The sequence below is a fragment of the Phallusia mammillata genome, chromosome 2, assembly GCF_965637545.1.
Source record: "Phallusia mammillata chromosome 2, kaPhaMamm4.hap1.1, whole genome shotgun sequence".
Taxonomy (NCBI): Eukaryota; Metazoa; Chordata; class Ascidiacea; order Phlebobranchia; family Ascidiidae; genus Phallusia; species Phallusia mammillata.
Genome location: NC_137253.1, coordinates 14,531,779 through 14,559,332, shown reverse-complemented (window position 1 = coordinate 14,559,332; position 27,554 = coordinate 14,531,779). Strand labels below are relative to the sequence as shown.

General features: G+C 38.4%; 2 protein-coding genes across 2 annotated transcripts; both read right to left on the bottom strand.

The window, feature by feature from the left end:
• Positions 1-2,058: 2,058 nt before the first annotated feature.
• LOC145213746 (E3 ubiquitin-protein ligase RNF115-like) lies at positions 2,059-23,435 on the bottom strand. The gene is made up of 11 exons (XM_080082134.1): positions 23,220-23,435; positions 22,716-22,789; positions 21,025-21,109; positions 20,548-20,626; positions 20,420-20,473; positions 19,479-19,608; positions 19,091-19,162; positions 18,764-18,839; positions 7,046-7,139; positions 2,715-2,830; positions 2,059-2,267 (listed from the first exon to the last, which is right to left on the bottom strand). The coding sequence occupies exons 1-11, from the start codon at positions 23,289-23,291 to the stop codon at positions 2,082-2,084; spliced, it is 1,038 nt and encodes a 345-aa protein (XP_079938260.1). The 5' UTR covers positions 23,292-23,435; the 3' UTR covers positions 2,059-2,081.
• Positions 23,436-23,781: 346 nt separating this feature from the next.
• On the bottom strand, positions 23,782-27,553 carry LOC145212736 (uncharacterized). Its single transcript, XM_080080970.1, has 2 exons — positions 27,305-27,553; positions 23,782-27,217 (listed from the first exon to the last, which is right to left on the bottom strand). The coding sequence occupies exons 1-2, from the start codon at positions 27,531-27,533 to the stop codon at positions 25,974-25,976; spliced, it is 1,473 nt and encodes a 490-aa protein (XP_079937096.1). The 5' UTR covers positions 27,534-27,553; the 3' UTR covers positions 23,782-25,973.
• Position 27,554: the final 1 nt, after the last annotated feature.

The following is a 27,554-nucleotide window of genomic DNA, read 5'->3' as shown; positions in this document are numbered from 1 at the left end:
AAACAATTCACGCTGAAGTTTACATTTCTCAGAAAAACTTTTCTGCGATGTTCAAGTTTGTAAATTTACGTAGCCGTCACTGTACCTTTTCTTTGTACTTTAAATGCCTTCACACGAGAACGAAGTTTGACCGGCGGTGTCGTATTTATTGAAAAGAGCCAATTAGGCTACAACTGATAACTTCAACCCTTGCTGTGTTTAATTTTGTTAATCCTTATTATTACAGCAGCCAGTCCGATTCTTCCTTAGCCTGGTTATTATGTAAAGACTACAACAACAGATATTTTAACGACATGCTAACTATTTCCTACAACATATCTGTTGTAGTGACGTTTATGCCAAGTAAATGCCTACCCCAGGGATGGGGAACTTTTTTGTTTATCAAGGCCACCAAACGGTTTATCGACACATGTTTAGGACTATTTTCTATTTTCCAGGCCAAGGACAGTGGTGTTCAAACTTTTTAACCTACAGGATGGTCGTCGTTTTGAAATTCCCTTGTAGAGTTGTAGGGCTTACGACCGAAGCTAAATATAATTCCTTACTACATTTCAATCTTAACTACAACAGGATTTATTTAACTTAGAAACTCGCTTGTTTACAAATATCAATGATCTAAGAACACCTTGTGACATCACAGACTTAGGTTTTAGACATTCGATTATGCGCAAAAACAGAGTTTAAGACAGTGGTTCCCAACCTTTGGTGGACCGTGGCCCCCTAAAAGTCACTTTTTGGCCTCGTGGCCCCCTTTAAGTAACCCTGAAGGACCTGTGGCCCCCTTGTAAAAGGCAATCTCGTGTTGGAATTCGGTACTAATTTCGGCTTTTAACAGGTCTAATAGAGTAGTCAAGAATCCGCAATCGTGAAAAACCTCAATATAGACAAATAGTATGTGAAATAGACGATTGAATTAGGAAAAAAAGTTAGAAAGAAAATCGCTTTTAGTGGGTGTTTCTAGTGAATCTACACCCGGGGCCCCCGGAACACAGCTCGTGGCCCCCCTGGGGGGCCATGGGCCCTGGTTGGGAACCACTGGTTTAAGACATTCGATTATGCACAAACAATTGTTTATTTGAAATACAAGTAAGATTGTAGAACTTTTGGCTCTCGGTACTCGGTATAGTTACTACCGACTACCGGGTAGTACTACGAAAATCGCTGGGGGGGGGGGGGGGGGGGGCAATAATACAAAATATTTTGCGCCACCTTGCGAAGGAAAATGCGTCACCTTGCGGCAGAAAATGCGCCATCTGGCGGTAGACTGTGTAGACCTCTCTGTAAGCACCTGTTGTGCCTACTAAACTCACAATATCAACTAAATGCTGGTTAGCCTAAGGACTCTTGCTGTAAGTAACGGTTGACGAATATGTAAGTAACGGTTAACGTATAGTCACGATTCGATCGTATACATGTAACACTTTTTAACACTCGACACAGTTGTTTCTAACAGTGGTTGCCTCTTAATCATATTGTGAATTATCTTCACTTGTATGAGTGTGACATAACAAAGCTATTATAAAATTTATTGTGACGTCATAAGCGCAGTTGGACGCCAAGTGGCCTAGATTGGCATTGTTTATTGAGATGTGTGACGAGCATCAATGCGTTACGTACATTGCTATTTACAGTTTTGTCTGAAATTGCAAGATTCAATACTAAAACAGCCGGTCAAAATTTCTTGAGGGGGGGGGCATGGCACCAAGGAAAAGTTTTTAAAATTTTAGATTTTAGATTAGGAACTAGGTTTTGAAGTTAGGATTATTGTATTTTGAATGAAAATACCTTACCCCAACCCAAATAGCCCTAACCGTCAGCATTTTTAGAGATATATCGTTTTAAATGGGTAATATTATTTTCCCCACCAATCGGGAATTTAGCGACAGTAGGGCTGCCGTGAGGTATGGTGTTTCTTAGATTTTCCATTCCCACCAGGCACATCTCCGCAGAACAGAAAGAAACAGTAAAATTCGCAACGCTACCCCACTCTGCCCCAACCACGGTTTGGTTCACGCGGATAATCTCTCTGGCGCCATCGCATGGCTGTTTGGCATCTCGTACTTCACCACATGGTGACGCGATCACTCGGCGTACGTGTGATCCTCGTCGTTGCCATCGGGTCCCATGAAGAAGTGGAAGTTGAATGGATTGTTCCCTGAGGTTTCTCCCGCAGTTCCTGACTGACTGGGAGCAGCGGATGATGATGAAGAAGGTTGTCCACACTGCGGATCCTCCACTAGTTTTCGACAAATCGGACAGGTATTGTGCTGCAAAGCATCGTACGATTGTTTAACACATGCAAGCGACTGTCAAAAATGACTGTTGTTTTCTGCTGATGATATCAAAAAATCTTAAACAGCGGTTCTTCACCTCAGCAAATACCGCTACGATATTCCACAGGCTTTCGAAAATGTTTTCTTAAAACTACATCATTATAATTGGAGAATACATTTTTCGTCGTACTGAGGTTAACAGCCACTGTTTCGGGCAATTAATCAAAAAAAAAAGATTTAACCGGCACTAGCAAACGGCAAGGTGTCGCGACATATCAGTTGTTTGTACAATGACGTATATTGCCCTCTGGCGTTTAATTTCTACAGCATAAATATACGAAACACTCCTAGGGAACGTACTTTCCATTTCCAAATATTGCAACCAGTCGGAAAACTACCGACATTAATCTATTTCAAAACTGTTCGTAAGTTAACACTCACCAATTTAAGCCAGGGCTCAATGCATGGAATGTGGAAAAAATGGGAACAGGGCAACTTCTTTGCCTCGTCTTTGAGTTTGAATGCTTCCATGCACACCGAACATTCTTTGCCCGAATCTGCAAACAATAATGAAAGTGTGAGTAAAATCAAATTGGTACAGAATACTAATAGAACAACATTTTTGTGGGAGCAAAGCAACGTAACGATAATGCCAACTTGCCAGTAAAATGAGCTATGATGTCAGCTTTGGTATTTTCTAAGTTCTAAATTGGGACTATATGTTCAACGAAATGAACATATTTTCTGCCTATTACCTAATTGTTATGTTTAAAACAACCTCGGGCGCTTCAACCTATACAAATGGACACTAAAAAAGAATAGATCATCAAATTTGATAAACAATGTTGGAAAATACCCATGGACCAAGTGCAAAACTGCGGTTGCACATTGTTATACAATTGTTCAGAAAACGTAGTTTGGCCAATAACATCGTTGTTTTGGGCGTACATAAACTATGGCGCTTTTTCACAATGAAACACCAAATTGAAACAAAGGAAATACAACCAAACACTAAATATACAGATATGGGAAAGCCCGTTGTGACTTTACCGTACGTGTTGTGACATCACAATGAGAATAGAACGAATGTAGTTTAAACGTAAACAGCATTCTTGTCTACGCGTCGTATCACCACAAACAGGCGATGATTCAATATGTCTCACAGAGTTCATGCTCCTGGGTCTTACAAAGGTTATAAATGGTAGAATGTATTTCGAGTTTTGGCATTTCGCGGCGTGTTACTTTTTGGCTGTGGTTTTCATTTGGCCACACAAAGTTCGTGACCTGCTGATGTTCGTCTGTGAGATGAACTTTCAGGTAACAAACTAAGGTGGCATAGAGAGAAGGTAAAACCATAACCTTTGTACTTACTATGCAGGACAGCAGATTTAAAGCCTTGTTTACCGTGTAAATAAAAAAAATGTGATTCCAGATGGCATAGTTCATGAAACATTTTAACATCGATTTTACAACCAAGCGAATCATGAACTTGACTGCGAGACACCAAACAAACATACAATAATTGGGACAGTTGTATTATGGTAAAAATAATGTTGACTGCATCAGCTGTTGCAATTTAAACAGCACAACGCACCGACGCATCCACAACCAAGCATTAGTCTACGTTTGCCTAAAGCGCTTCCAAATCTCAGCCAGCACGGGCAGAGACTATATTCAAGGCCAAAACACGCTCACGAGTCTTCTAGGAAAACGCAAGGCCCAAGTCCACTCCCGCTGTTCACAAAATAAACGGACCTTTAAAGTTGATTAAAAGCCGTGAGAAAAACCAGAAGCATCGCGGTGCGATCTGCAGGTATCAAGTGCACCCACGGTCGGGTCGAAATTTTCGCAGAAAACCGGTCAAGAGGTTTGAGGCTGGTACGTGGAAGCAGACGACATATGACCGAGTGGTATTATTGGAAATCAAAGGACCAATTTCGCAGTGTGCAAGTTGAATGATGAGTCATAGCGCTTTTGACATCAGGATATTGGTTTGGGTCAGAAACGCTTTTACTATTTATTCCTTTAAATATGACAAAACTGTTTTTTTTAAATGACCAAACTAATTGACATTAAATTGTTGGAACAACATAAAAGCAAATTAAACTTATTACCACAACCTTTTACTATAGCTGCGGTAAAAAGTCTATAAAACGTTGGAAGGAGAGACGGCGCCGTTTCCCGGAACCTATCAGGTCATGGACTCATGGCGCGGTTTCTCCATTACTTGTGGCCTAAGATATCGCTTGCTCGATCTTAACGCACACAAATCCGTGTCAAGTCGGGGACAGAGGTTCAAGACGATACGATGCGGGTACGCTTACTCTGTGGGCGCGGATAAGTTAACGAACTCGCGGATGTATTATGCCTTTAAAACGAAATTGGGCCAGATATTCCTTGTAGTGCAAATAAAGGTGATAAAGTTCATATTATAAGGCGGAATAGTTCAATTTGTTTTTAAAAGAAAAACAATGTTGCAAAATCGTCAAATGATGGCTGTGCTGTCATTTTTCGAAAGGAACTTAGTCAAGCTAATCCGCTATAATCCATTCCGGTAGGGGACCTGAATAGCCGACAAACAAACAGCCGCTCTTTGTTCCGTCGTAAAGCACAAACGATTGACCTCCGCGTGACCCAAACACCAACTGTGACATCACAATACGCTTTGTTGATTCGCGTTGGTCGACGGGAACGCGTGCACAAGCAATGGAACGCTATAAATCACTTGGTACGATACACAGTAACGATTTTGGGAGTGGTTCGCTGTTTCAAAAACAGACCGCCCGTGACAAAATTTTTGCTAAACTGCAATTTAAACCTTCTAAATTTCATGGCTCTCAAATGTGCCATTTTAGGGTGACTAACCTGAACGCTACTAATACAGAAATGGTTCAATGTTAAAATTCGGCACCTGTGCCAATAACAAATGACCTCACTTGTGTCATCTCAATTCGCGCGTGTCGACGCTTGGGGCAAACATATTTACGCCAAATCATTGGAAATTCGGCACGAGAGCAAATTTTCGAACTCCAGTTCGTCCGCATGAACTTTTTCTGACCTCCGAGGTCGTGAACTCCTTGTCAAAATACGCGGCTCCGCAGCAGGCACCTTATAGAGAAGACGTGTGACGTCACACAGAGGCCTTTGCTTATCGCCCGTGGATCGCGAAACGCGCGGTTGCTCATCCGTAAACAAGACGGCACAAGCTGGGGGAGATGCGAAGAAGTGGCGAACTTTAGGTGAACTCCGAGCGCGCTGGGTCGCCGAAAGTTCACAGCGACGGCAAGCAAAGGGCGGCGAATTTATTTTCGTGGAAATGCCTGGTTTCGATTTCACTCCGGCTTCACAACGGGCAAGGAATCAACCTTCGGCTATTTCAGTTTAAGACTTGAAACATATTTGTGTGAACTCACAAATTCGATGGTGCTTTTTCGTGTAAATAGCTAATTGTACTCTTTAAACTTAAGTTAATTATGAAAGGCAAACTAGCTATCAAACAAAAAATGTTTTACATTCACTTAAATTACCACTTATAACTTCCAGTACAAATCTTTCCCAGTTCATTTTTGCTACAAATGTTATGACGTATTTTGTCAATGTCCCATCATTACTCAAGCCACAGCACATTTATCAAAAAACAGAGGCCTATTCAATTCAACAGTCACACAATGGACACAAAGCGTCTTGGTTGAACAGTGCAGGATAACTGAACTAATGTATGATCTAAGATGAGGTATGGAGATTAATTGGCAGCGTCAAGTGTTACTGATGTAATTAAAATGTCCGAAATGAAACCAGCCTAATTTATATAGATAGAATTGTTCAATGGTAGTTTTTGTTTTAAGATTTACAGACTATATTAGACTTAATACAACATGCAATTAGGTAAATTTAAGAAAATGAAGCTAAGTCACGTACACAGATCCCCACAGAATTGTATGTAAAAAGCCTACAAGCCTTATTAGTAAAGCATTGAACTCTTGAACCAAACATTGCCCACATGACTTCACCACAATGACACCAGTCTACTACACAAGTGGATGCGACGTGTTTGTGTTTTACCGCACAGGGAAGGGTTAAACAATGTTAGCAAATTTGTCCAACGGACACCAGCAAACGCTGGGAACATTATTTCCTGTCATTATTTAAACCAGGGGTGGGCAACCTGCGGCCCTTCATTAAAGGTTGTGCGGACCGCAAAGACGCTTGGATTTCAAAAATACTGGCAAACGAGTTCAATTATTACATATTTTTTAGCTGATTAATGCGCCTGGTGCTAGTTTTCTGCGATCTGGCAAAATGTGACTTGAATCAAATACGAATTATACTTGTAGTTCAGCATATTTGGTAAGAAACAAAGCAAAATCACTTTGTGTTATGCACATGTGCAGCCCGCGATCCAATTTTGACATTCATGATTGGCCCTACAGTAACAAAGGTTGCCCATCCCTGATTTAAACTATTTTAACCACACATATTTATTAAGCTGTCATATAAAAAACATTATTCCATCATTTAAATTTAAAGTAAAATAGAAGCGACTTACTATTAGGTGTAAACTCTTTTAAGAATTTAATACTGGACGTACCAAGTAAAGAACATTAATTTTTCACATGTTTGTAACAAGGGAAATTAAGCAAATAGTATCAAATGTCTTTAATAACCGTATCTGTTCATGAAATAATGACATACGGCAAGTTACAACTTCTTAATCGTACAATTTGAAAACAGCTGCACAAATTTAAACAAAAACATAACACCAATGTACCCACCGACGAGAGGTTGGTCGACATGAATTGTTGGCAATCCGTTGATCGTTTGTTCGCTTGCTGGAGGTGGTCCTGCGTTGTCCAACTGACCAAGTAACTGCAATACAGCAGAAATGCGTTCAAGGCAATCCGGTACAGATACCATGGTTTTGAAACTAAAGTTCTTGATTTGACTGTTCGTCCAGTATGATCCGTTTAAAAATGACTACCCGACGCCTCGCTCCCGGTCTTTTGTCTTGGCGCCTTTTTTCCGATGAGAGCACGCTGCCGTTGCTTTCTCAAGGTCACGAGCGAAGGTCAAGGCTTGAAAGCCCACGATTACAAGTTCGCTTTATTAGGTTTCGTATTTCCCTTTATGACGCTGTACTTATTGACAGTTTTTACAGCTGTGTTTTTTTGGTAAATTACCAGCTAAAATGCTCTAAACATAAATATATAACAAAAAGGAATAAATAAAAAAAACCTAACAAGAATACAACTAAAAGTTATAAAACACATACACACCTACAGACAGTGTTAACGATTTTTGTATCAGCGCAGTTTATAAAACAGTGAGTGTCTAATACAGTAGTTAACAAACACATATTCGATACAAGCATGTCTACGACTTACTAACTATCAGCAAACAACTAAGATAAATCCGATAAGCCGACTGGGGTATGCCATCACCAAGTTAATCTTATTTTGCTTTTGAAACTTTTACATGCAAAATTCATGGGCCCAAGACAATCTACAACTACAAAAATTAGCGTTTAGTTTATCTTTTTCTCAGAAGTTTTACGTGGCGTAAACATGTGCAAAACTATGTTGGTAACCATCTAAATGTATGCTAATTATTGCTTCCACTTACAGAACATAACACCATTTAAGACGTTTTTCTGCCATTACCTCATATAGTTTTACACCAAATGCTCAAAACATCATGTCATAAAAAGAAAATTAGAATCGCAAATAAGTTTCAGGGAACTGTTCTGATAAAAATCCGGTTTTTATTCAAATTTGTTTATCGAAAGATCACCAAATAAGCTTGTCGATTACAAATCTAAATGCCTCACGATGGCACGACAATAGCTGAATTCCAACGCTTTGCTAAATTTGCTTTGACAAAATCCCCCTTTTCACTTAATTAGGAAAAACGTTCGCAACCATCAAGGGCTAAATCGCACAGCAAGGATCGAAACGAGCATTCAAATTCAAACGTCACACGACAAATACGTAATCCGGGGGAATAACCAGATGCGATAAGGATCAAAAATGTTTGTTGTCAAGGTCGCATTTTTGCAAGGACAGGATGGACTTTAACCGATGGCGAGGTTGACGGCAAACAAATATCCAATTAAGATTTTGAGGTTAGGACATTGGCACGATTGTGTACATTATTAAAACCTCATTAATTCAACAAAATACTTTTAACCAATTTTTCGGCAAACATGGTAACTTTTAATGTGGGATTGACTTACTTTGCATGTAGTGTTTCTTTGGGAGGACAGATTAGTCTATTGCAAGATCCCATTTAGAAATAATCTATTTTAACGTTGCTGCATGACATACACCATGAAAACTAATAAAACTAAAACATATATCAGTGGATTGGGCAAAACATTGTACATGTTGTCATATTTTGTATTTATATATTCAAATATTCATTTAAAATAATAAAAACAAAACAATGTTGCCTTGTCAGTGTAATAATTATCCAAATTTTAGTAAAAATAGAACGCATTATGCTAAATAAGTCATCCGCATTGGTCAACTACAAGTTACCGCCAAAAATAACACGATTTACTTTTTCATTACATCATATTTGCTTACATTCTACCTAGTCGACGCCAAGTTGACTAGAACTCGGGTTGAGAACAGCAAGTTTTCGCGGAACGGAAGCGCCGGGCTCTTGTTGTGGCACAACACATCGTGAAGGTATGTTAATGAATCGCATACGATTAGAGTGCTTATGTTGACAGCGAGCTCTCTCCGAAGGTAACCAACCCAAGAATAAAACGCAAATAAGTTAGATGAGGTACGCTACGGTTTTCGAAAACCTTACACAAATCTGCTTGAGACGTGACGAGGCGATTAAGTTATAGACGAAAAGCTGGGTATATATGGTAACTGGCATATGCGAGGTAATGATTCCTCGGATACGGTGCGTAGGTTGTGTATCTCCAGGCTAATATTATATAGCACATCCGCATTAATTAAATACAGATTATCTTCGCTTGGTATAAAGTAGTCATGTACCTAAGAATCACACCACCGCAACAGTTTGGCCAAATGTGCTCATTTAAAGGAATTTTAGCATTTGAAATTTTAAACATTGTTCTAACTTGACAACCAATCGCATAAATCACAACCTGCACGTAATTTTTGTACTTTCATAAAAAAGGATTCATTGTGCCTATTTTTTGATCTTCGCAATTTTGGGTTGTTGCAGTTTTTGAAACAAGGTGAGTTATAGTGGCTGTTACCGATGTATCATATATTCCACAGGATCCCTACACTAAACCTGTGGGTTCGATATATATAAACTTTAAATGCCTACAGCTTGGGCTCGCATGTTTCGTGTTTACCATATCACAAACCCACTATACATATCCAAATAAATCGCGAAGAGCGGACCAGCTGATCCCAATAGTCTGTTATATGATATTAACATTGGACACAAAAAGCAAAAGTCTCGGGTCATTGATGTTATTAAAACTATCATGGGATGTTATGACTAAACTTTCATGCCACACCTCGAAGTTTACGTTTGAATCTGCTGAACTATTCTTTTCCGAATCATCTGGATGAACCCAACTTCAACCTTTGCCCATCCCTGATACCAATCTAGCCATTCACACACAAGCGGTAAGCGTTTATCAGGTAGTAAAAAGTAAATTGTCTCTGTGTGCCCTTGTTACAAGTTGAAAACCTTATTGGTTCCCATAACATAAGTAGAATAAAAGGAATATATGACAAACAAGCCCAGAAATATTTCAATTTGTCACGTGGTTTTGATCTAAGTCAATCGTTGTCTCAAAAAATGTTTACGAATTCACAATCACGCCGCAGGTTCAATGAGTGACACAGCCCTTGACATGACAAACATGTACAACAATACATACGTAAGTACACAACTCAATATACGTAATCACTAATCACCAATCTTGACTCTATCAGCCCGGGAGATCGACTTATAAAATGCAACAATGGATTTTCTCCATATCTAATGTTACGGATCGCAAACATTAACTTAATCGCTTGAGTCTTAGTTAACCCATTGATGAACTCCCGTAAATGGCAAAGGAGTTAGAGGCCTTATCCAATTCTACACCCCAAACCCATGATATTTGCGATATATGCAGTCAGTTCAAGTCGAGGAGTTTAGACAAGCAATTTCAAACAATTCCTGGAAAGCAAACTAAGCAGAAACCCAAACTTTTCAGAAACTGCAACAAGCATTCAAAAAATGTTTTGTCGGTAAAAATACTAAAAAAATGTGTTGTATCTCGAAACCGTGTCTTTCTAGTACCTCGATAATCCACAAGTTTATATTCCAATTAAACACATCTTAGATTTCCCACTGTTAAAAAACTGATTTAACTTTAACAAAATTCTTAACACTTCGCCCTGCACAATTTGGTACAACGTGCTTTCATATGCAAAGCTACTGCATGCTCGGTAACATTTTCATTGATGCAGTTTAAGTGTATGCGAAATCTGATCAAATCAACAAATCTGAGATTTAAGACTAAACCGATCGCTTGCTAGAACCAACTTTCCTCAAAACAAGGCAACTGAAATCACGTCACAACGGCGCTGGCACGCGGCTTATCCTATTTCCGACACGACGCCATGCAGGTCGCGAGACAGTATGACCTCGCAATGAACCGCAAGCGGAATGCCACTTTCCAGAATTGCAGAAGTGACGAAAAACCCACGCATGGCGTCGTTAAGGCAATTCACAAAGGTTCAGGGTGCAGGCAAACAGGCCTTGAGTTCATTTTTTGCGATCGAGGTGGTTATAAACGTGCGGCTCTTGACTTGTATGTTCGACATTCTTTGGTATGTGTTTGCATTGTACGCTGAGCACACATCGTTAACTGCTGTCGTTTTTCATTTAAGGCGTTGAAAACATAAATGCCTTTTGCTTTTCATGCTCTAGCTAGGTTTGTTGCAAGAAACAATTCATTACTGCTGCAAAGTCAAAATTGTTTTGCTCCCAAGTACATTTTTGGATCAATTCTCGTTTTTAAGTGAAACGGAGCTGTCTAAAACACAACAATCACATTACGTTTCCATAAAATATTATTTCAACGTAAAAAGCTTATAATTGCTGATAAAGGCTTGAATTACAACTAGAATTAAGTGGTGAAAATAAGAAGGTTATATTTTACGCTTTTCCTAAAGACAAAGGTATCGAAAGCTTCAATCATACTCCGCAAAACCTTCAACAATAGCGCATTTGCTAAAAAGGCTCTCTAAACTTGACCCCCTTGCAGCTGCTGTTAGTGGCACTGTAATACTACGCATTGTATTTATTCGCGTACAACAGTGGTTCTCAAAGTATGGGTCGCGACCCAAACATGGGTCGCGCAGGGTCAAAATATGGGTCGCGCTGTGGTGATTCTATTCGACCCAAAGGAACGAACTCTTGCGGCATTAATTAAACACAAACGAATTTACCTTATGCAGTAATAAAGTCACCTCACTCGACCACGCTGTACAGCAGTGGTTCTCAAAGTATGGGTCGCGACCCAAACATGGGTCGCGCAGGGTCAAAATATGGGTCGCGCTGTGGTGATTCTATTCGGCCCAAAGGAACGAACTCTTGCGGCATTAATTAAACACAAACGAATTTACCTTATGCAGTAATAAAGTCACCTCACTCGACCACGCTGTACAGTAAAATGAACCAATCACTGCAACATGCCAACAATAGCCTTTCAATTTTACTGTAACGCACATGGCGATTGTTACGTTATAGCAGGGGAAATAATAGGACAAGTTGGTCATGCCAAACACAACGTGGAGATGTAACAGTTAGCGTTTAAGGATGCGTAAGTATTCGTAAAAGGGAAACATTTTTTTAAAATTAGGATTCACTTTTATCAATGATCATGGTGCTGCAAACCTACAATGTGTTAAGCCTGCAGCCATTTTGACATGGCCAGATTCCTAAGCGGCGACGACGTGACCTTGAAATTGCAATCAGTCTCGTTATCGAACAGTCGAATCACAGACCTTTCACTAAATATAAAATATCAAGTGGTCTCCCGAATGCAAAATAGAGCCTTGCATTGAAGATATTATGGAGGAAAAATTGCAGTTTTGTCAATCCAATTAAGAAAAATAAATCATTTGTTTGTAATAAATTGTTTCATAGTACTGTGTACTACAACTGGTTGTCTGTGTCTTTTTCTATTTCATGCATATCAAAAAAGTATACATTTTTTTGATGTTTGAGACTTGGGTCTTGAGATGTTCATAAAACTCAGATTTGGGTCGCGGTCAAAAAAGTTTGAGAACCACTGGCGTACAAGTTCAGTTGAAATGCATTGGATTTGTGCCAAACGCAACAAGGTAAAAATATACGTATTGTATTTAATCAAATTCATCTGCGAGCATCTACGCAGTAAAGTCAACCGGTTGAGCCAAATATTTACACTTGCATTTTGTAGTTTTACTGACCCGGAGTAACCCTGTATATTACGAGATTTACGTTTCCAAAGTACAAACTGATTGCAGTTTATATTTGCGCTGTGACTTGTTCATATTTCACGATCCACCAAAGTCCACACCTGGCAAAATCCAGAACCTGAACTGTTAGGTAGTTGAAAATTTAAATGGATAAAAAGGGGAAAACAAAAAAACTCCGTTTTTGGCTAAAAGTTGTTGTTGTCGATTTATTTCGCACAAAATTAGCCGTGCGCAAAATGACGCACTCCAAATACCCAAATCTTACAACTGCATCGTAATAAACTAGGAATTCCTCTTATGACTCTATTTGAATAGAATCTATTTGAATAAGACAGAAACTGATGATGCCTTAATAAGCGAAATTAATATTTCTTTTTCAAATAAAACTTTACACTGACGCTGATCGCCTGCCGCTCTTTTTGAGTATATTTTGTATATTTGACAAGTAAAGACAGATCTGTCGGTCACCACCCTGTTACAGAGGCTGATTCTTGTAGTCTGTTATGACATTACAATTATTCCTCTTATGACGTCACTTAAACCTTAAAGCAAGTAAACACGCGCGACCTCTTCGATATAAGGTCACAGTATAGTACTGCGTTTAATTCTGTCCACAAATTGTCTTTTTTTGCAATATAGTCCAACTCTAACTGAACCTCTTACCTGGCCGCACCTTACTGCTATGTCAGGAACTACAAACACATGTTTTATGATAATTTATGCCACACAGAAACAATAATGTATCCTTTCTTTGCAATTTATCATGCAGACTACTTTGGGCTTAAGTGCTCAAAACTTGCCTAAGTCAACAAGAAAATCAGTGAAGCGGTAATGAGAACATGGCCTTACGCACGTTTCAAAAACTAGCGCAACTAAATACAACACCACTGAGAGTGATTATACTGAACAATATCAGACCCTCCAACAGACAGCATGGTCATTGACGATCACTGTTTATGACAATATATAACTGAGAATGAGACATATTTTCTGAAGTAATACAATCAGTCAATGAATTTACATGGAATATATACATCCAACAAAATGCCTGTTTTGTTAGATCTTAAGTAACAACCAGGTGATGCCTGAAAACGAAAAGATTAACACAAAAAATTCATACACCTACACAGGCGGGGTCTTTTAGTAAATAGGCTGAAAAACAGTCATCGCAAAGTCAATGGGGCGTTAACGAGCATGATTACGTCATAACAGCAACTCGTAAGGATTAGGCAAGTTTTGTTCCCGCTATTTTGCTGCTCGTTCAACATTCACGTTGTCAAGTGTGAGATTACGGACTGGACAATGAAAAGTAACCCCTAACAATCACTACTCTGCTGTTGCTGTGTGGCACAAGAACATATTTCACAAGTCACCAACGTTCATCGTCAGATACACTATACAGCCAGTTTAAAAGCCTTTCAGGTTTTTCAGCTTGCTTGTAGTCTTCAGTTTTAATGTAACCTATCGAAACCTTCAAAATCTTTATTTTTAATTTTTAGGGCTTTAATTTTACATTTAATATAACAGCGAAACCTAAAAAGTTCCTACGTACCTTCTGGACCCAATGTCTATTACTAGCCGACTCAATTGCAAATGTAAGTTCATTGTCGTTACGCAGTGCGAATAAATAGCTTTATCTTACGTTCAACTTTAAAAGGTCACAAAAATAAATTTAAACCTCTAGTTAGGACTCGAATTTAGTAAATTTTAGGGGGGTGTTGTTCCTTTTTCGGCACACGCAAACATATTTACTGGGTTTAGGAAACGTCAACACGCGGTGTTAGCTCATAGGGTCAAATCAAAGGTAACCAAGCAAGCAAACATAAAGTGCACAAAAAACTGAGTTGTTCAGAGCACCAAAATCTTTGCTCAGAACAAACACATTTTAGAGACAGCAGCAGGACTAACGACCCTACGCTTGCACAAAAAACAAAGGATTTGTTGTATTGGGTCCCCGATGACAAAACCGAACCATACAAGCTTTAAATTGTGAAAAAGTACTTTGTTAGCAGAATGAGTCACCACGTCACATCAAGTTAAGAACATAAAACGTATGTTCATACATAAAGTAAAACCAAACCTTAGTAAAGTATATGGTAAAAAGGTGACCACTGACGTTATAGGATAGGACCTACCTATCCGATAGGTAAAGAAAACTTTTTAAATTTAAAACAGTTTCGAACAGGAGAGTATAACAAAGATTAGGAGGTTGCGGTTTTAGACAATAGAAACCTTTGATGGTAATAATCTTAGTCTTTAGGACCGATCACGAGAGGACAGAGAAGTCTTCATCAGAGGTGCTTTCGTTTTTCCCCAAAAAACTGCTACAGGGTCGAGTTTGTAATCTGTATGTAAACAACCGAGAATCGTGCGTGAAACGCCCCTGCTGTGGAAGCAGATTTATCTCAACGTGCCAAGATTGGTACCGCAGTTTGCTGTGATTGGCCAATGTGGTCACCTGACCTTCCGCCAATAGTTTATTGAGCCCAAAACATCCACAATATCACTTTGGCCCATTAGAAACCCGAAATCGCAACTTCAACGCACGTCAGGTTCAAGGATGCGTTATGTAACGATGAGAGTTTTTAGCCAAATACCACATTGTAATCAAATCTCGATACACGGCTATTACAGACACAATCAGGTTCAGCAGTTCACGATTAACCCCTTGACCTGGCAAAACCAAATTTTAAAGACGGGCGTGTGCACAGTTTATGGGGTTATTCCAGGTTCATTCGTGCGCCGTTTCGTCACTTAACGAGCACATAGGAACATGTTTTTGTTGCGTGTTTGCAATGCTGCCGACACAAGCACCTGTCCGCAACCCACAAAATCGTGTTGATCTTTCACTATTGTAATGCATGAAGTGTTCCGTGGCTGAAAAAAGGTTGAAAAACACTGTTTTAAGCCATAAAACAACATACGATAAAGATCAATTTAAAAGGTCTACGCCTTTGGTGATATGTGATACCAGAAATGTACTCTGCCACAAGGAACGCTCCACTAAAAACTGTAATACAATGTCATAAACAAAGTAGTTAATTCTTAAATCAAACAGAGAAACGAAAAGTCAAATAATCAAAAATCAGCACCAGAATCAAGTCAAAGTTTGCAAACATTATCATAAACATTATCTCCAGAATAATCTTTAGTTTCATCTCAAATTTAAAACTAATTATTTATTACCATAAAGTGTTAATGCAAAGCACAAAGACTTCGTTCGAAAGTGGATAATTGACCATAATTACGTCACAAACACTTAATTTCCGTGGCAACTACAATGCGGCATTGTTCGACAAAAGATGGAAAGAGCACTTGGTTTACATCGTTCTTGTGTAAGCCTCCTTGAGTTGTATTGTGATTGACAACTTCGATTTAGATACTTGTTAATTGCAGGTTCGCTATTAAAACTTTACGACATATTAAACAGTTGCTGTTGTTTTGCTAAAAACAAAAACTTAAATCTCAAGCATCCAAATGCTAAAATCTGCTTTCTAAGAGTATTTTTCAAAAGACAACTTATTAAAAGCAACAACTGTCATTTTTGGATGAAAAATAATACAGGAGATGCAACGTCTTAAAATAACCATTTTATATTCAAAATCAGTTTAAGGTTGAAACCGCTTTTTTTGTTAAGGAAAGTTAGCACTGTTTACTGTATTTCTCTCCGGTTTCCTTTTCTTAACAAAAAAGGAACCCACATAAGGTGACGCATCGCGTAACAAATTCCACTAAACTCGAAAATTCCTCTTCTGACGTCACCATTCAAGCAGGGGTCATTGAGAGGTAACATTGTTGCGAAGGGGGTAGCATGCAAACAATAAACAGAATGCAGGCAAAGTCAAGTTGGCATGTCACGCATAAGAAAGGGGCTTTCCCGGCACTCCCTTCTGCTCAAGATGTTGCACAGATTTGCGGGCGCTGCCACTTGACAGGCTGAAGAATGTAGAGACTTGACTTGGCACGAGTTCGTTTCTATCTAAGTCTGGTGATAGCATATGGAAAACCAAATGAACAGAACATAATTTAAACTGGGCCCCGAAATTCAAGTTTAATTTGCTACTATTAGCAAATCGTGTCAACGAGAAGCTTTCTAATGCCCAGCTAAACACGGCCATTTGAGATGTTCATCTAGCTCAGCAGTTACAAACCGTTGGACTTTTTGCAGTCGCTTGTGCAGCTATAACCACTGCTGAAAAAAAACTTTACATCAAATCAAAAGCAATTATCTGTCTTACGCTCGAAGTACTGCAGACTTGATGTGTTTTGAACATCGTGTTACTATCGCGACTTAGAAACTGCAGCATTTTTTTATTGTCTAAAATGGCCCATTGTTTCAAAAGATGGCCACCCCTGAGCTACACACAATTTTTATTTAGCGTATCGTTTTAGTTGTAATATAGGATTAGCAGGAAGGAAAATAAAGACACATTATATATTAAACAGCATAAATCCATAAACGCAAAACAATTTACAACATAAAGGTCATTATTTTTCCATTTCTATGAAATTCGAGCTTATGCTTCCAAACCTTCTGCATCTAAACTAATTAATACATCTCCATATCAACGTTACCGAATTTGAAATGAATTTGACAACCTTACACCTCTGTCAAGTACCGCATTCGGCCAAATAAGGATCAAGGTCGTTTTGATTGACAGCACGAAATGTTTGTAAAAGCTATGAAAATTTTAATTTACCGGTTCAGCTGTTCAAGTTCATTGTTACAAAACACCAATGAAGGCAACAATAGCGCAGGTTCCATCAAATCAACATGTCTGGTGATACGTAAGCAACGGTTGTAAGTGCTACTAAGTACACAACGTGTACAAATGGTGCAGGACTGTTTTCAATCCAAACACTGGTATTTTAACAAATCCACATAATATCAATACAACGAGACAGCAGTAGAGCGCATGCCAAACGACTGATTTATTTGTGTAACATTGCCTAAGACGTCATACATTTTGCACGGCTGAACAGGCGTCCAAAGTTATGTGCATATTAGCACATCGTTTTAATGGCACGTAGGCAATAACATGCAAAACCTATCCAAGCATAGTATCAATACATTTCTAAGTTGACTGCACATTCCCAGTTAAGACCTTCCTAAAATACACATTATTGCATCTAAGAAATAGAAGCAGGACCTATTTCGTTTGCTACACTGGTAAATTAACAACGTAAAATGTATTCACCCGAGAAAAATAACAACCTTTCCTATTATGTTGATGAAAATACCAAGAAACCTACCAATTTTAGGCGACTTGCCAATGTCAACATTGCATCAAAAAGTTTCCTATCCTCAAAAGCGAACATACTTTGCCGTAAGTGCGGGCTGCTGCCTCTTAACACAGATAGGTTATCTGTTAGGACAGGGCTACAATACACACAGCTCTCAAGCGACCTTGTTGACCCTCCTGCGAACCCGCGCAACACAAGAGTCTATTGTGACGTCACAAAACTAATGCGTGGTAAGTCCAGTACAGATGATTAGAAAACAAAACCTCTTATCCCGTTTGCGGCAAGTACGTAAATATTTCCAAGGGTTAATTTTGTGCAAGGTTGGTCCGTAAGCGACACCTAGTGGCAAATAAACTGTTGCACATCTCACCAGCAATCAGCGCTATACGACAATCATGTTTTGACATATGGTACACGTTCCATTATTAAACCAACAAAAATAAGTTGGAGCATAATAACATCAACTGTACTTCCCCGTTCCCCTCAAACAATTGCTAGCCCACTTAAATCAATGCAAAAGGCAGCCTGGTGCTGCATAGAATACTATTGATTTTATCCTTTATTGCAAACAGCATGTACTTTATTGGCATCCTAAGAAATCCCAAAAAAGAACCATGGTTTACTTACTCACGTGTACAATTATTTTGTTTGTGATAACTAGCTATTTCATTTTTGTATTATGTTTATTATTTTTTGTATCATCCCATGCTTAAATAAAACAAAATTTAAAACTCATGGTTAAACAATTGTTTTCTTATTTTTAATATCAAGGCATTGTGATAATTTGCACTAACTCACCTGTGAAATTATGTCATCCAGGCCACTTGGTCCCCATGCATAATCTCCACTGTTACCGTGGAGTTCCATAAAATTCCTAAAATAAAGATTCTTATTAACACACACAAACAATACCACAAATAACTAAAATTTAGTTATAAGGGAGATTTTTGCTCCTTTTAAACATAAATTTATTTTTAGTACAAATACCATTATGATGAGTTTCACAAAATGGCAAAGTTTGATAAAACTTCTACCAGCAAATACAAACATATTCATCTACAATTACACCAACAAACAAACTTTCTCTTTCCGTGATCAGAAAATGGAATGGCATATCAAACTTACCATTGAGGAAATATTCCACCTCCAAATGGAAACTGGATTTGATGATCTGCCCCCATAGCGCTGTGCAACACACTAAGACAAACACCATGTTGTAATATGATATTTCATGAGAAGGTTTTTGTAGAACAGTGAGTTGAGTTGTTTGCACAACAGCAAAGAAATATATATTTATAGAACTGCTTTAACGTTGGTATAACCCTAATTAAAAAATGAACACCAACATAAAAGTAATCTTGACAGTGTGATAGTAAACAATCGATGCCTTATCCTAACAGAAAAACTAAGCAATACCAAACAATACGTTCTACTTGTTTTAACAGAGACTGCAAATATTGAGAGACTTGCTACTTCTATATTCTTATGTTTGTTAACAATAGAAACAACTTACTCATCGATAAATGAGCGGGGTTGGCGACTGTTTAAACTTCTTCTTCTTGTCACAAAGGCACTAGGTCTGGCAGGGTTTTCTTCAGAATTTTGAGGTACTGTGCCGTTTAAACCAGGCCCAGTATATGGCACTAAAATAATAACAAACTTATTCGAAAAAATCCAGCAGATTTTGTAAACATAAAAAATAAAGCATTATAAGGTTTGTATACAATAGAAAGCAAAACATCTTTATTTTTTCTTAGATTACTAAGCAGAGTCCACCTTGTACACATTACAAAAAGCCCAAAAGCCCAACAATTTAAAATAAATGGAGTTAGAAAGAATTTCTTTTGCTCTAAGGACCCAGGTATTTTACCCTATAACAATGTTTACGCTTTTTTATTGCAAAATTTTAATTAATTAGTAGGGATGTGCCAAAACTGCAAATGTTCTGTTTGGTCGAGCACCGAGCATCTCAGTTTAATGCTCGGTGCTCGGCCGAGCACGCTCGGTGCATTTTGACGTCACAAAAAATCCCCTTTCTATGTTTTAGCTCTACAAGGTCTCTTACGTCACCGGCGGTGTTTTATTAAGCTGTACATACCCATAAGGTACGCGTTTTTCCACCATCTAATACATTAAAAAAATCAATCGGTTTTGTTTATAGACACCCTTTAGAACAATAGTTACGTATGTCAGCAGGGCATGAATATGCAAATTTAACGCTCGGGTCAGTTTGTGCAACTGCTCGGCCGAGCACCGAGCATTAAAAACAGCGATGCTCGGTACCGAGTACTCGGGTTCTGGCTCGGCTCGGCGCATCCCTATTAATTAGCATGTTAAAACTTTAAAGTACAACAACAAATATATGTAAGTGTATTTTATATGGTACTTATTTTTGGTACACATAATGTTGATTTTGTTTTAAACTAACACTTATTACAAAAAAAATTCACCCACCAGCATCACTTGCAGTTCTGGCAGCTTGCCGAGGAAAACGTGCTGGCCCAGGACCTTACAAAAAGATAATATGTTGTAACACTCTCACTACTTTACATGTTTTACATTTTTATTAGAAATGCACTTACCAGGTTGGGTACTAGACTGAGGATATTCTTGCATATGTAATGGCAGTGTACCGAAAAATGTGGTGAACATGTTTAACATCTGCACCAATACAAAATGAATGTTGAGTTATTTGTAAAGCAAATCTTATGGCAAACATTAATAGGGTTTATTCATCACATAAACTGCTTAACACAGTCCATAGTAACTTGCATTAAGGCTGGAAATCTTGCTTGCAATAGACTATTTTTTTATAAAACTTGTTTATGGAGTAAATTAGAGTAACATAAACATACAAGTTTGAAACAAGTATCAATTTTTTTGTTTTTAAAGTTGGCTGTTTAGTCCTGGAGAGTAAGTTTAAGATACAAAGCATGAAACAGCATCAACACAATAAAAAAACTGTGAGTTTGAGTTGTGTGATCTTAACCTGACAAAAACATTGTGAGTGTGATCATAACAGTTGATTTGGCTACAATACAACTTTCAGAAAAGCTTACATCTTGATTTGACATTGATCCTGGCTGGGGTGGTACAGGGTTGCCACTTGCATTGTCTTGTTCCATTTCATCATGTAATGGATCACTGTAAAAAACGATTTTAAACAGTTGTTTTTAAAATAAAGTATGAATAAAAAAAACATCAGAACAACCTGTTTGCAGCTTACTTATGTATATAATGCAACAAATGTGTGCAAATAATATGGGTCAAACTTTTTTGGCAAAACAAATGTTTGTTAGTGGACCAGAAACCCAAATATACACTATATTCCAGATTTCTCTAAAACTAAAATGCTTTATATAATTATATGCAGTGAAAAAACTATACATGCTTTTGGACAAATAAAAGTGAGCCAAAAGAGGTGTGCGAAATTAGGCAGTTCAGGGAACTTGGGGGTCAGTTTTAACACAAAAATCTGTAATGAGGTTACTTATAGGGGTGAAAGTTGGAGAAACTATGGTTTAGGTCAGTAGTTCTTAACCTTATAAGGATTGTGTACCACTCAACGACTTATCTATCGCTATGCACCGCCTAAATCAGGGGTGGCCAACCGGTCAAAGACAAAGAGCCACATTTTTTACCATGTTACCACAAAGAGCCACATTTCTTAATTGGGTTACCACAAACAGCCACATTATACTCTCACACACAATTTCGCCTGTACAGACCACAATCCAGTTACTTTCAACAATAAATGGTTTGCACTGTCTGACACACACAAACACTCAATTCAACCATAGTCTTTACATACATTTATGTAATTACTATGATTCAACGAATTGCATAAACAAACAGGCGATAAAATTCATGTCTGGTTTCGCACTAAAATATGTTTTCTCTGCCATTTTGAAGGCTAACTTAATAGAAATTGTTTGCTCTCAAGCTCGTCCCTGATGAGAAACTTTGCGATATTTTCATCTAATGGGCATGCGTCCCATGCATATGCGTGGAGTTTTACAAAAATGCAAGGGACGTCACTAATGCATGCAACACCATCAATCGCTCAAATCAGACCCAAGACCAGGATACAAACTGCCCATAAATTTTAACTTTGGTCATAACCCGAAAAACAACGGATTAACACATTATTTATTTCGGAACACGGTATTGTAAATATTGCTGCTGCTTTGTGTCTCATTTGCATTATACGCAATAACGAGCAATCATTCATTGTTTAACAATTGGATATTTGTCGTCATAATCAAGCCATTTGCTACAGTTTCAAGGCAAGGTTTGTGGCCATACCGATAGTAAGTTTGTTCCAAAGGAAAATTGTAATAGGTTTACTTTACATTTAGCGAGTTTGTGCCAGATCGCCACAAACTAACCAAATTTAGCGATGGCCTAAAACTTCGACAACAACGTAAGAGCCACATAAAACCAGGCAAAGAGCCGCATGTGGCTCGTGAGCCGCGGGTTGGCCACCCCTGGATCTAAATCCTGTTTGAATGGGTTGAGCAAAAAAATAGGCCTATTTTCTCAACCAGGCTAGCATATTTTTAAACCAGAGGTTTAGAAACACTGGTTTCTGGCAATTCCCACCCAATCATACTAGTGTTTTTAAAGTAATCTACTAGAAAAGGACAGTTTTCAAAAACCAAGTCAAACAACACAAGCAATGTTAAAGTTAAATAGCATGCATTTATACAAGGCAGTACAGGGTTTGTAAACTATGTACAAATTTGATTACCTATTTGCATCATGAACTTGCTCATCATGAACTTGCTCAACAAACCCTGTATTGCAGTTTGGGCATAAAATTTCCTGCAATAAAATATTTAGTTTATTTGCTGATGTGCTTTTTTATGCAGACAGCCATTCTTTTACAAAACAGACTGTGTAACTAACAACACAAATCCTGAAGGAGGAGATGTTTCGATTGGCAATAATATGAAATTGCTTACTGTCATAGAGGTAAAGGCAATCATATAAGGTTCAATACTTCAATGGTTATTAGGAAGTTTGGCGGACCTCCAGAAAGTTCTGCTCTATGAGGCCATAAGAGGTAACAACTTACTATTTTTACAACGCTTTTTAATGCCTAAATCATTTTCAGGGCATTTGTAAACCTGCTGGAACAAACAGACTGCTGGAGTTTGCTGGGTATAGCTCAACATTGTTAGTAAGTTTCCACAAGCACATGTATATTGCATTGGTACATAACGATTGCATTGATAATTAAATAGTACCTCACCTCAGTAATGGGAGAGATTCTTTGATCACAAGTGTAACAATAGTACATTTCAGTTGCCAAAGCGCTTGCCATGATGAAAAGTATCACCTGTCAAACGCCACTTAAAATTTGGAGTTTTTTTTTTGGAGTTTTTATCCCACTACTAGTTGCAACACTCGTAAACTAAGCAGTCTAAACAGGAACCAATCAACCAAATGTTTGAGTTCTGCTCATTCCATTTACATTTGTTGTAATGTTCCATAACATTCTTTCGCTACAGCGACTATTTATTGTTGGCATAGAAATAAACAATTCAGCAAATTAATCTTGATGCAGCATCCGAAATACATTTTGGCAACACTATTGACGATATAATGTTTTTGATGATGGATAGTATCATAAGTATAAATACGGAATACACAGAGGTGACAGCAAGGTAAAAAAGTCGTTATTCTGAACTGGCATAAGGTCAGGTGCAGTTAAGTCAACCGTGTCCACAGTTGTCAATGACATATTCAAGGGAAAATCCCCAGGTTCGTTTCTCACAAGTTTTGAAAATATTTGGGAAAAGTACACGCATGAAACGACCAGAGAGAAGCCAGCGCCCAATCGCTTTACGCTGAAACTAAAAAAGATACGGTATTGAAATTTTGACACAATATTCTACGCTTTTAGAGCGTTTCAGCGCACAAACTTTCGAAAAAAAAATATTTTCCAGTTATTAATACGCGTATGTTGAAATTAATATTCAGCGATATGAACGTCATAACGCCAGGGGTACTTCATAAAATGTCTTGCAAAGTCTTCTCCTAAGCATATGCTTCAAAATAAGCCCAAACACAATGATCTAGCAACGGGGAGTCAAGTCGAATTATTAATAATAATATGCCATATTCACCCCCAACAATATCCGATGTGCGCTGGCCCTAAAATTTGACGCAGTTCATTGAAATTTACAAATGTTGTTCTCTACATTCATACCTTTAAAATCAGCCATTACCCGAGCTTCTAGCAACAGGCACGCAGCACTAATACGCTATCGAATATTCATAACCGACATCCCAAAACCGAAATAATTCCATCCAAACAATATTCAATGTGCGCTGGCCCTAAACTTTATCGCAACTCCATGAAATTTACAAATGTTGTTCTCTACATTCATACCTTTAAAATGAGCCATCAATCGAGCTTCTAGCAAAAGGGAGTCAGCACGAAAACACTATCGAAAATTCATAACCGACATCCCAAAACCGATAAAATTCCACCCAAACAATATTCAATGTGCGCTGGCCTTAAATCTCATCGCTACTCCATGAAATTTACAAATGTTGTTCTCTACATTCATACCTTTAAAATCAGCCATCACTCGAGCTTATAGCAACAAGTTAACTGTACCAAATTTGCGATTGATAATTCATAAATAATGTCCGAAATCAACCCAAAAAGTATGCGATGTGCGCTGGCCCTAAACTTTATCGCAACTCCATGAAATTTACAAATGTTGTTCTCTACATTCATACCTTTAAAATGAGCCATCAATCGAGCTTCTAGCAAAAGGGAGTCAGCACGAAAACACTATCGAAAATTCATAACCGACATCCCAAAACCGATAAAATTCCACCCAAACAATATTCAATGTGCGCTGGCCTTAAATCTCATCGCTACTCCATGAAATTTACAAATGTTGTTCTCTACATTCATACCTTTAAAATGAGCCATCACTCGAGCTTATAGCAACAAGTTAACTGTACCAAATTTGCGATTGATAATTCATAAATAATGTCCGAAATCAACCCAAAAAGTATGCGATGTGCGCTGGCCCTAAACTTTATCGCAACTCCATGAAATTTACAAATGTTGTTCTCTACATTCATACCTTTAAAATGAGCCATCAATCGAGCTTCTAGCAAAAGGGAGTCAGCACGAAAACACTATCGAAAATTCATAACCGACATCCCAAAACCGATAAAATTCCACCCAAACAATATTCAATGTGCGCTGGCCCTAAATCTCATCGCTACTTCATGAAATTTACAAATGTTGTTCTCTACATTCATACCTTTAAAATGAGCCATCAATCGAGCTTCTAGCAAAAGGGAGTCAGCACGAAAACACTATCGAAAATTCATAACCGACATCCCAAAACCGATAAAATTCCACCCAAACAATATTCAATGTGCGCTGGCCCTAAATCTCATCGCTACTTCATGAAATTTATAAATGTTGTTCTCTACATTCATACCTTTAAAATGAGCCATCACTCGAGCTTATAGCAACAAGTTAACTGTACCAAATTTGCGATTGATAATTCATAAATAATGTCCGAAATCAACCCAAAAAGTATGCGATGTGCGCTGGCCCTAAACTTTATCGCAACTCCATGAAATTTACAAATGTTGTTCTCTACATTCATACCTTTAAAATGAGCCATCACTCGAGCTTCTAGCAAAAGGGAGTCAGCACGAAAACACTATCCAAAATTCATAACCGACATCCCAAAACCGATGAATATCCAAACTTCGTCTGTTAGTTTCCCTCTTTTATCCTGAGGTACTTACGACTCTCGCCGGAATCAGATCGATGATTACCTCCAGGTTTCTGGAGAACGACTGATTCAACTCGGGAAGGCCAGACTTTTGTGAGTCATTATATTAATTTTCCAAATCTTTTCAAATGAAATGAAATCCGAAAATATTAATTTGTGTTAGTAGGTTCAATTAAAAAATTACAATGTAAAATGCACAGCAAATTTGTTAAAGCATTTTGATGAGTTTCTTAGCAATTACCACACAACCAGGAAACGTTTTTCTTAGCCACGTTTTTAGGAACCCCGACCTTGACACAACCTGGATGATACCACTCTTTGCATCTACTACACTCTATGCTGTACTCCTTGATGTAAGCTAAACGACATGTGCAAAATACAGGAATCTGAAGACTCTCTCTGTTGTACTCTGAAACACTTTTCTTTTTAACTAAGTCTTTCTTCTGTACCGTTGTCTTTTGAAGCCATCGTGATATCACTTTTCGTAAACTTTTCTCGTCGATTTGCACGTTTTCTGGAGGAATTCCAAAACACAAAGCGGCTGCAAACATTATTGAAAAAGGACCGCAATTTCCAGAATCTTCCGATTGTTTTGTAACACCAGGAAAAATACATGTTAGCTCCTTGTGTTCACAAGAAACAAGTTTAGATAAAATGAACTGATCGTAATCGCTATACTCCGCTTTAGGGGCACTGTCATAAACAACAATCGTTTGTTTGTTTGGTGAAAAAATATTGGATACAGTTACCCAGTGATTTCCGTGTACATTAACAATTTGCACAAAATTTTTTGTGGGTGTATATACCGGGTTTCTTTTCGCGAACTTGGAGAAAGCCAAACAACTTTGTAAACCCATAACATTCGGAAACTGCTGTGCCAACATGTGCATTGCCGAGTCAATGTGCGCATCGCCTAACCATTCATCTGCTTGCAGCAAATCCGAATAATCTTGAGAACTCATTAAAAAATCTGGTATAAACTTGTCAGCACAGCAGCGTCTCGCCAAACAGTCTTTCGGCATGCGACAGCTACAACTATCCTGCTTTTTGTCTAAAACTTGCTTTCTTTTACTCGTACAGCCCCGAAGGTCGTTTACAGGGGCCTGCATGTACTTGCCTGCATTTTTATTTGGAGTCGCTACTCTTGTTCGCTTGCTCCACTTTTCCTCAGGCTCCGACGACTCTGTTTTTGTTCTCTTGCGTTTTGCTCCAACTCTGACCCCATCTTTATACTGTCTAACAAGTCCAAGATGCGTATCTGCATAAAGCTGTGCAAACTCATGTAGGCCCTTGAACCTTCTTCCCTGGCACCTGGTTCTTTTCAACTCTTGCTGACTCTTTTCCATAATACCCTGCGTTCTATTGTCTTTCGTAAAGTTTTGCTCGACTCTGTTTTGCACCTTTACAAACATGTCAGAATAATTTTTGTAAGCAAGTGAGTCCCCGTGTCGCCCGAGATCCCCGAGCATCAATCCTGACCAAAGCGCAATTTTCGGAAGATTGTATTTAATAAATTTTTCCAAAAGTTCTGGACAAAAAAAATCGTTAGTTTGAACCTTACCGTCTGACTGTACGTTGCCTTTAGCCCGTGTGATCACTTTTTGTAAGTTATCAAACAATGCGTCGGAAGTTACAGTCAAAGTATCGCCAAACGGGACATCGTCGCTTGCGTCCGAAACGGTTTTCTCTTCCGAAAAGTTAGCCTCACTATCGCGGCTAACTTTCTGCTGCAAAATCTTCCAGCTGCCCTCTGCGTCAAGCGCGTCTCTCGTTGTAAACAAAATTGTCATATGATAGACAATTTGTTCTAT